Below are 10201 nucleotides of genomic sequence, written 5' to 3' on the forward strand. Positions count from 1 at the left end.
GACCCGGCGGGCCGGCGCGCCCCTCGCGGCCTGAAGCAAGGGCTGCCGAGGCCCTTGACGCGCCCCTTCCCACGCCGCGCACTTGCCTCACCAGGGGCCACGCGGGACATCGGCTCGGCGCTCACGCGCATGTGCATGCGCCACCGCAGCATCGAGACCAAGCTGCGACAGTTCACCAAGTGAGTGGGTGCCGAGGGGAGGGGGGTGAGGAAGAAGCGTGCCTGTTCGGCGGGTGGGCGGCCCTGACGGCGCCCCTGGCTCGCCCGCAGCGCCCTGCTGGAGAGTCTCATCAACCCGCTGCAGGAGCGCATCGAGGACTGGAAGAAGTCAGCCAACCAACTGGACAAAGACCATGCGAAAGGTGGGCCCCTGGCCGCGGCTGGGCGGAGCCTCACCCGCGCGGAGCCAGGGCCCGCCCCCTTGATGGCCAGCCCCCTCCTCCCTCTGCAGAGTACAAGCGCGCGCGCCACGAGATCAAGAAGAAGTCGTCGGACACACTGAAGCTGCAGAAGAAGGCGCGCAAAGGTAGGGCCGGGAGCCGCCCACCTGCCTGCTGAGCACGGCCCCAGGGGGGCTTGGCAGGGGCCAGAGGGGCCCTGCCCCCTCGCAGAACCCGTCCACCTGTTGGGTGGGACCGAGGGGGCCACCCTACACCCCAGAGCTGGCCCAGGGCCTCCCCTCCCAGGGCCCCTCCTGCCCCGCGCCCCACACCCGCCCCTGGCGCGCTCTGTCCATCCGGCTGTCCTTCACACATTCTTTCTCTGTCTCTCCAATCCTCTTCTCTCCTCCCACGTCCTTCCTGTAGAGCTACTTGGTAAGTCAAATGTCTGTCCCTCCACCTGCTTCTCCGGCCTTGCGGCATCTGCCTGTTGCCCCCTAGCTCAGGGCCATTGGAAGGAGCCAAGAAGGCAATCGGTCAGCGAGGGAGCCCCTGGGGCGCAAGCCCCTGAGGGATGAGTTATGGGGGGAGGGGGGTTGGTCTACCAGGCCAGATGCGGGGCAGGTGGAGTGGGGTGCCCAGGCCTCCCAGGTTCACTGCAGGTCACCTCACCGTCTCCTCATCCTGCCCTTGCCTCTCTCTGTCTCTCACCGCCTCCGCTGCCACCATGTCGCTGTCTCTGTGCCCTGTTCGCTGGGTGCTGGCCATGTACAAATACCTCCTTCCTACCCCGTAGCTCTCCTGCTCCAGGACAGCCCAGCGTCGGTGCAGGCGTCCTCGGGGTGGAAGTAGCTCTCTTGGGTTTCACAGGGTCAGCCTGCAAGGCTGACCAGGGGGGCGGGGAGCCCTGGCACAGCCCGGAGTTTGGCTCTTCCTCCTCTCCCCAACCCCACTTCCCCAGGTGTGGGTGGGTGGCTTTGCAGCTTTGGTACCTTTCCTGTGCGTGTATGTCCATGTGTGTGTCTGTGTGTCCTCTCTGTCTGCTCTGGTGGGACAAGCCCCCAGTGTCCTGACTGCCCTTCCAGCTCCCTGGTCCCCACACAGTGCCCTGCCCCCCCAGCCAGGGATGCCACCTCAGGACCCTAAAGCCAGACCAGCATCCCCAGCTCAGCCTCTCCTCCCCGTACCCTCCAGGGAAAGGTGACCTGCAGCCCCAGCTGGACAGCGCCCTGCAGGACGTCAACGACATGTACCTGCTGCTGGAGGAGACAGAGAAGCAGGCGGTGCGCCGGGCCCTGATTGAGGAGCGTGGCCGCTTCTGTACCTTCATCACTTTCCTGCAGCCGGTGGTGGTGCGTGCCGCCCCGCTGCCTGTCAGGAGGTCCCCAGGAGGGCAGCATCCCCAGCACGGGGCCCAGGAACTGCCGGCCTCAGGCGGGTTGGGTTGGGCCCCAGGGTGGACCCTGGAGCCTCTCAGAAAGGCTGCCTGTCAGAGGGGCCTGGTTGGGCCCACATTCTCCTGCCCCAGAGGCCAGGTTTAGATCTGGTGAGGCCCAGCCCCCTAACAAGCCCAGCATGTGGCTTCATGGGGTGGGAGTAGGGGGCAAGGAGAAGCCTGGGAGGCTGTTCCCATGGGGGACTGACTCGCTGTCCCCTCAGAATGGTGAGCTGACCATGCTGGGGGAGATCACCCACCTGCAGGGCATCGTCGACGACCTGCTGGCACTGAGCGCCGAGCCTCACAAACTGCCCCCCGCCAGCGAGCAGGTTCGGCCAGCCCCTAGTCGGAGGGACGGGAGGAGAGGGGATGGCTGACCCCCGTGTCCTGGGTTGGGGATAGAGGAGAGGGGACAGTACTTAGCAGCTGGGGCCCAGGCCCTCCCCAGTGCCAGCTATGGCCTGGCCAGGTGGTGTACCAGGGCTCGATAGGGGTGGCAGACACACTAGATCTGGCCCCACAAACAGACATCCCTGCCTCTGAACTGACCCTGCCCCATGTCTCATGTTCATTAGACACTCTCCTGAGTGCCCACACTGTCCCCCTCTATTCTCGAGTCAGCCCAGCAAGACTGGGGTCCAAGAGGTTAAGGGACTTGACCAAAGTAACACAGCAGAGCCCACATTGAAACTATGGTGTTGTGGTCAGTGTTGCCAACCGGGCCCCAGCTGGGGTCTGTGTCCACGAGACTCTGAATCGGGCTGCATGGGCCTAGGGGCTCCCCCAGCCTGCACCTCCTGCCCCAAGAAGGTGCTTGCCCTCGGGCCTCTGGAACGTCCAGAAAAGGTGAGCTGCCTCTGTGACCCTCCTCTGCGTCCCCAACCAGGTGATCAAAGACCTGAAGGGTTCAGACTACAGCTGGTCCTACCAGACTCCCCCCTCGTCGCCCAGCAGCAGCAGCTCCCGCAAGTCCAGCATATGCAGGTTAGCGGGCCGTGGCCCAAGAACGCACACACGCAATGTCTCCCAAGAAACATGTGTGCGCACAGGCCACCTTGGGGGTGTGGAGGGAGATAGCAGCTTCCCTTACACTGCACCTGGCTCCATGCTCCATGCCTCCTCCTTGGGAACCCTCTGAGGGAGGGTGGGGAAGCTGAGGCCTGGCACTGGCTTCCCGTCTGGGGATAATAAGACTCTAAGGAGGAGCGCTAGTGGTGCAGTGGTCGCTCGTTGGGCTGCTGACTGCAAGGTCAACAGTTCAAAACCAGCCACTCAGCAGGAGAATGGGCTTTCTACTGCTGTAAATAGTCACAGTCTCAGAAACTCAGTTCTGCCCGGTCCTGTAGGGTCGCTATGAGTCGGCACCGACTCAATGGTAGTGAGAAGGCCAGCGAGGGGCCAGGGCGGGTCTGGGCAGGTGTGCTGAGGCCACTAGGTAAGGGACACTCCTGCCTGGCTGGTGGCCAGGCAGCTGCCACAGGCTCTCGCCCTGGCGTCTCAAGTCAAGGCCAGGCCAGGGGTCTTTCTGCCACAGAGCCAGCTCAGGACCGGGCTTCCTTCTCCAGCTGGCACTGGGCTTGATTTGGAGGAAGCGTTTGAGGGGCAGGGATGGGCAGCAAGCTCAGGGAACTTCTGGTTGGGGTGTCTCTTGCTCCGTAGCTCCTTCTCCAGAGCCCCCTAGGGCTGGACAGCCAGGGTGAGGAGTTTAACTTGGAACTCTGCCGTGGGCTTTGAGGCCACCCCAGGGAGAAGGCACAGGGTGCATAGCCACAGTCCTTCTGCGGGCATGGGCCCCCATGCCCAGGTCAAACCGTTGGCACATAGCACTCAAATATGGCGACTACAGGTATCTGGTTCCAGCCCAGCAGAAACAGTGGCATTTAGTGACTCAGTTTCCCCCTTATTCACCTAAGGGATCTTGTTCTGTGACCAGGTAAGGGCCTTGCCCTGGGTCTGCCTTATTGGATGCCCTGGTCACAGGAGTGTGTGGAGCAGGGGCCCGGCCAGAACGCAGAACCCGGCTCCACTGCGACGCCTGGGCCAAAGGAACTTTTGAACTGACACTGTCTTTTCCTCCCTCTGCCCCTGACGTCTCTGCCCTCATCTGTCTGTCTCTCCCCCTCCACATACACCCATGTCTCCCTCCCTGGCTGGCCCCTTCCTTCACTCCCCAGTGCCCCTAGCAGCAGCAGTGCCAAGGGTGGCAGAGCCCCGTGGCCTGGGGGTGCCCAAACATACTCACCCAGTTCCACCTGTCGCTACCGCAGCCTGGCGCAGCCAGCCTCCACCGCGGCCCGCCTCTCCAGCGTCTCCTCCCATGACTCTGGCTTCGTCTCCCAGGATGCCACCTATTCCAAGCCCCCCTCGCCCATGCCTTCAGACATCACCAGCCAGGTGAGGCGTGTCGGGGGCCCACCCGGGTGGAGGCTTGTCCCACTCTTGAGACTGGCCCGGGGTCCCCAGGGTCACCACAGTGGGAACCAGGGTGAGCCCGGGTCTAGGAGGACTTGGGGCAGCTGGAGTGTCTGCACAGTGGGTATCAGACAGGTGAGCCCACCTCAGGCGGGAGTTTTGTCACCCCACTTCCTCCCCATTGTTCGCTCCTTGCCTGTCCTGTCCCGTCATCGTCGTGCCCCCGCCCTCGCCCCCCCAACCATGGGAATCAGGCGAGGCTAGCTGGCCAACTCTGACCCTGGGGTCCCTCTCCTGGCTTAGGCTTCCTTTGTTTGAGTGACCAGCCCTTGAGGCAGGGCCAGGGCCCCCAGGATCTGCAGACACCCTCGCCCTGTATTCCGGCACATCTTGCTCTGAACCCAGAGCCTGGCCTACTATCTCCCCATTGAAACTGCACTCCCTCCTGACACCTAGATACGTGGGTGGTCCTGCCCTCCCTCTCTGTCCTGTTACAATGTCTCTGTCCATCTCACTGAGGCTGCAGACGGACGGATGGAAGGCAGGGCAGGCTGTTTCCCCGGTCCTTCTCTGCTCTGGCCCCAGTTTCTGCGTGCCCTCACCGTGAGGTTTCTCCATGGAAGAAAACTACAGGCAGTCCACCAGGAATGGCAGCTAGTAGTGTCCATAGAACACGACAGCCCCCCACCCCCGGCTCTGGGCGCAGGTACCAGGAACCTGTGAACATGTGTTAGGCTAAGGTCAGGTCACCAAGCTGAGGCTTTCACATGTATGTGTGAATTGGAGGAGGTCCCCATAGATCTGTTCAAGGACCCGGCTTGGGTCCAGGCAGGCAACCCACCCACACACCTGCCCCCTACCGCCCCCCCCCCCCCCCCCCCCCCCCCCCCCCCCCCCCCCCCCCCAGCCAATGGTCTCACCGTGTAGAAGATAGAGAACAGCAGACAAAAGTATCCTCATCTTCCCATGACCTGTCCACATCTGCATCCGCTCTGCTGTCCTCCCTCCCTGTCAGTGACCAGCACCCCCATTTGTGCTCCACACTCTCGTGCCCAGTGAGTGCCCCTCTGCGTGGCCAGTCTCCTGTTGTGGGCCACCCTGTCAGCACAGATATGTTCTAGAATCATCTGTGTTGGTTCCGCATCCTCTCCTCCCACAACCTGGTCTCTTTAACCGCATAATTTCTCAAAAGAACTGTCTACACTGATCCCCTGTGCGTCCTTTCCCATTCACTCCTGTCTACTTGACATCAATAGTTGCTTGTCAATTTCTCCTCCAGATATAGTTCTATGGGTTTTTGCTCCAGGTGTTTTGAAACTATTGTATTAGGGGCCTATAAGTTTAGAAACATTCATCTTTATGATGAACCTATTTTTTTTATCGTGACATTGTCGATCTTTGGTCTTCCTAACGCTTCCTCTCCAAAAGCCTACTTTATCTGATATTACTAGAGCTATCTTAGCTTTGTTCTCTTCAATATTTATCGTTTTCCATCTCTGTATTTTTAAACTCCCATGTCCTTATGTCTGAGATGACTGTCTCATAAACAACATATGCCTAGATTCTCTTTCTGTATCTGTCTGGTAATCTCAATCTTCTAATTGCTTTTTTTGTCCATTTACATTTATCGTGTTTATGTATATAATTGGTCTTATCTCTTTCTATTCAATCTACTTTTTTCTGTGCTTTTTCTTCTTTTTCTTCTAATTGTCTGTTTGATTGTAACTTATACTGTTTCTGTTCTTTTAGGGATGGCCTTGAAATTTTACACTGCATACTTAATAAAGTCATGCTTCTACCTCCTACTAAGCCTTAACATTTTAACTGCCGTCACCCAGTCCCTCCCAGACTTAAAAGCTATTATATTGTCATTCCCTCCTTTTTGCAGTAGCTATGTATTTGACTCTTTTGCTCATGGATCCTCATTATGATTAGTAATTTCATCTTTTAAGTACAGTATTTGTTTATACATATACTTCCCCATTTCTTTTTTTTTAAGAGTTTAACAATGACTGTTTTAATGACTGTTTCTTTCTTTTTTTTTTTACATTTCCCTTCTCTTTTTTTAATCCTTTCATTAGGGGCTCATACAACTCTTATCACAATCCATACATACATCAATTGTGTAAAGCACATTTGTACATTCATTACCCTCATCATTCTCAAAACGTTTGCTCTCCACTTAAGCCCCTGGCATCAGCTCATTTTTTTCTCCTCCCTCCCCGCTCGCCTCACTCGTGAGCCCTTGATAATTTATAAATTGTTTATTTTGCCTGTCCAACGTCTCCCTTCACCCACTTTTCTGTTGTCCATCCCCCAGGGAGGAGGTCACATATAGATCCTTGCAATCAGTTTCCCCTTTCCACCCCACCCTCCCAACTTCCCCATTCCTTTATCATTGCTTCTTGCTGCGTGAGCCTTTGTTCTAAAGTTATTTTTCCTTCTTTCTAAATTAAGGGCATCCGTTGAAGTTCTTTGAGAAGGGGTTTGTAGTAAACACTTGAAAGTTAGTTTTGCTAGGGATACAACTAGGGAGTGAGAAGCGCGTTCTTTCTCTTCCTATTTGGAGGCTTTTTTCCGCTCTATTTTGGCCTTCTTTGTTTGCCCTTTTGATGCTTTCTGTACATGGGATCGTGCAGTAGGCACCCTTTATGTCTGGCTTCTCACGCCGTACTGTTTGTGAGATCCATCCTGTTGTTCGGATGGTCACGCGCATGCTCACTGCCGAGTAGCAGTCCACATCGTAAGCATGCCACATTCACTCAGCGCATCTGTGGCTGATGGAGGGGAGCGCCGGTGGCACAGTGGGTAAGTATTTCCCTGCCAACTGAACGAGGAAGCAGGTAGCTTTCCTAAAGAGTCACTGCCCAGACAGCTCTGCTCTGTCCTGTCGGCTCTCTACGAGTCAGAGTTGATTCCAGGACGGTGGGTAGTGGCTCTGTTTGAGGGGCATCAGGATTGTTTGCCAGCTTGGGACTATGAACATTCTAATTGGCATTTCTGCAGGATGCGTAGTTGGGAGTGGAATTGCTGAACCATAGGACATGCATATAGTCAGGTGTAGCAGTTTCTACCACAATTTTCCAAAATGGTTGTCCACTATACGCTCCTTTTAGCAAGATTGACAGGCTCGGCTCTTTCACACCTTCACTTGTATTTTGCATCTTCTTCATTTTAGCCATTGTGGGAGGGTGGGCACGCGAGCGTCCACAATGGTAGTGCGTGTCAGTTCCCTGAGGACTAACAAGGCTGACCAACTAAAGGTCACGTGGATAGCTGCTTTTGTGAAGGACCTGTCATATCATTTGCCCATTCTCCTACTAGGTTGTCTCTCTCTTACTGAATGAAGACTGTCACAGAGTACAGACAGAGGTCTCTCATTGAGTATCTTCTCTGATTTTGTGAGTTACCTGTTACTTTCTTAATGGAGTCTTTTACAGACCAGAAGCTCTTAATTTTCATATATTCTGATTTACCCATTTTTTCATTTTAGTGCTGGGCTGTGCCCTGTAGCAAAATGTTTTACACATTCTAAGGTCACAAAGCCATTTTCCTCTAAAACCCTTTTTGTCTTACCTTTGTTATCTAGAAGCGTGTGTGTGGTGTGAGTTTGGGGTAAGATCCTTTGTTTTGGCTCTTCAACACTTTTTTCTCAAATAGAATTTTTATTGTCATATCTTATCCATTCCAATATATCCCTTCCTTTCCCATACAGTTCTGTTGTTCAATCCCTTCGGGTGGGGCTATCAACTCCCCTCTCCCCCTCCCCAATCTTCTCCCCCCTCTCACTTCTGGAACCCTCAGGGAGTGCTTACTTCTGCTGAAAAGAACATCTCTTCCCCACTGCACTGCAGTATTGTCTTTGTCATAAGTCAGGGGCTCCAACGTGTGGCTCTTTCGAGAGTCTGTCTTCTGTTTCATGGTTATTTTGTCTGTGTTTGTGCTAGTGTCACACTGCATTAATTACTGTAGCTTTCTAGAAAATCTTGTTGTTTATGAAAGCCCTCCAGCATTATTATTCTTTAATATTACTATATTTATTTTTTGGCCTTTTCCATTAAAAGAAAAATTCCAAACAAGCTTTTCCATTTCCATCGAAAACAAACAGGTTTGTGTATGTCCTCATTTGTCTCTGTGACGTGTAAGTTTTAGTCTACAGACCTCACATAGCTTTCATGCGATTTAATCTTAATTCATGCTATTGTAAACTCTGTGCGTGTTTTCTTGTTAGTTGCTTTATTTAGAAACACAATTGGTTTCTTTGTATATTAGCCTTTTATCCAGTACCCTTGTCAAAATGACCTATTAATCCTAATAATTTCCAAATAAGATCATTTTGGGCTTTCTCCATATGCACCCACGTCATTTGCAAGTAATAATGGTTTATTTCTTCTTCTCGCCTTATTGCACCGGTAGGACTTCTGGTATTGAATAGAAACGGTAATAGTGGGCATCCTTGTCTTTTCCCCACCTTCCAAGAGGAAAGCATCAATCTGTCTTAGTCTAAACTCCCACTTTACGTGGAGCTAATTTGCTCATGAATGGATGCTGAATTTTCTCCGTAAAGGTACCGTATATACTCGTGTATAAGCCGAGTTTTTCAGCACATTGTTTATGCCGTTTTTGTGGTAAAATTAGGTGCCTTGGCTGATACTTGGGTCGGCTTATACTCAAGATTATACAGTACATTGCTTCTTGATTCCCCCAGGGTCTCATGTGGTGCCTTATCTCGTGTGTTGATGATCTCTGTTTATCACAACCTGGAGAAACACTGGGGTTGATTTAGAGAATTGGAAGGGGGGATGCTACTGATCCCCTTTAGGGTGCCCCAGTTTGGTTTGGGCAGGGGTGGGCAGGCTCCTCCCCTTTCCCGCCCACCCAGTCTCCAAGCCACTGTGCTGAAGGTAGCATCTGTCCTGGGAACCTGGCCCATCACATCGATGCAGGAGTCACAGTCCTGCTGCTTCTGTTTTTCCTTCTTGGTCTTCTTAGGCACATCTTCCTTTCATCTTCCCTCCCTTGCCAGAATCTCTGAACCTGAGCATGCTAAGATCACCAATTAGGCCTTCTGCAGGTGTTAGTTGTTTTGAGGTGAGAGGGCCTCCTGGCGTATCTGGGTCACCTTACTGCCACCCGAAGGGTCGGTGTCTTCTGACACCAACTGCAAATACAGCCCCTCACTCCAACCCTCACCACCCAGACCTGGGTCAGAGCCCACACATCAAAGGGCACAGGCCTCCCCACTGCCAATCTGCCAAAGACTAAAGGCACCACCAACGCAGGTGTTCCTAGGATTTCACACCTTTGACTGGCTGGCAAACCAGCCTGTACACCCCTTACAAACCCAGGGGTTTTCAAATGCACAACTCAAGGAACTCAGAAAAGCATATACATGTATGACCATATTTCATTAGAAAGGATGCATGTCAAGACCAGCATAGAAGATGCAGAGTAAAGTGTGTGTGGAGGCGGGGGTGGTGGTATCAGATCCCCAATACAAAGCCTCCATGTTCCAAAGGGCATGGTCCTTCCTGTGCATCGATGCCCCCTACCAACCAGGAAACTCACCCGAGTGCCCAGCGTTCTTATGGGGAGTTTGTTACAGAGGCAGGATTGATCAAATCCTCTTCCCCGAGGTTGAACCCAATCTCCAGCCTCCTCCTCTCCCTGTAGGTGAATCTTTCTCCCCAGCCCACATGAACCACCTCGTGTCGCATTCTTAACCTGACCGGTACAGTCTCGCGTCTGCCGTGAATAAGAAAGACATAAAGCACTTTCTTCACCCTTCGAGTCCCTACCATTCCGCTGAACCAGCTCTGGTCTCCATGACCTCCTGTGGCCAGCCATAACAGATACTCCCCCTCCCTCATCTGCCAGACCCAAGGGGCATCAGCGAGCTGCCCCCACCACCTTCTCAGAGGAGGTTCTCCACCTGACTTCTGTGATCTCCGTGGCGTGGGCTTCCCCCCCCC

General features: G+C 53.9%; 1 protein-coding gene across 6 annotated transcripts in view; it reads left to right on the forward strand.

Moving 5' to 3' along the window:
• The window catches only part of MTSS2 (MTSS I-BAR domain containing 2), a 17677-nt gene that overhangs the window by 2915 nt on the left and 4561 nt on the right, over positions 1 to 10201 (forward strand). For 3 of the 6 annotated variants that reach the window (XM_045293820.1, XM_045293821.1, XM_004704801.4), the window contains 8 exons: positions 95 to 179; positions 270 to 361; positions 451 to 525; positions 806 to 814; positions 1574 to 1731; positions 2039 to 2146; positions 2704 to 2801; positions 3992 to 4211. In XM_045293820.1, the coding sequence (XP_045149755.1) occupies positions 95 to 179; positions 270 to 361; positions 451 to 525; positions 806 to 814; positions 1574 to 1731; positions 2039 to 2146; positions 2704 to 2801; positions 3992 to 4211 (845 nt within the window). The remainder of the gene's footprint in view (positions 1 to 94; positions 180 to 269; positions 362 to 450; positions 526 to 805; positions 815 to 1573; positions 1732 to 2038; positions 2147 to 2703; positions 2802 to 3991; positions 4212 to 10201) is intronic. The other 3 variants (XM_045293822.1, XM_045293819.1, XM_045293823.1) reach the window with 3 other exon arrangements.

Source organism: Echinops telfairi, unplaced genomic scaffold (assembly GCF_000313985.2).
Source record: "Echinops telfairi isolate 266 unplaced genomic scaffold, ASM31398v2 ScPeMD7_2291;HRSCAF=2852, whole genome shotgun sequence".
Taxonomy (NCBI): domain Eukaryota; kingdom Metazoa; phylum Chordata; class Mammalia; order Afrosoricida; family Tenrecidae; genus Echinops; species Echinops telfairi.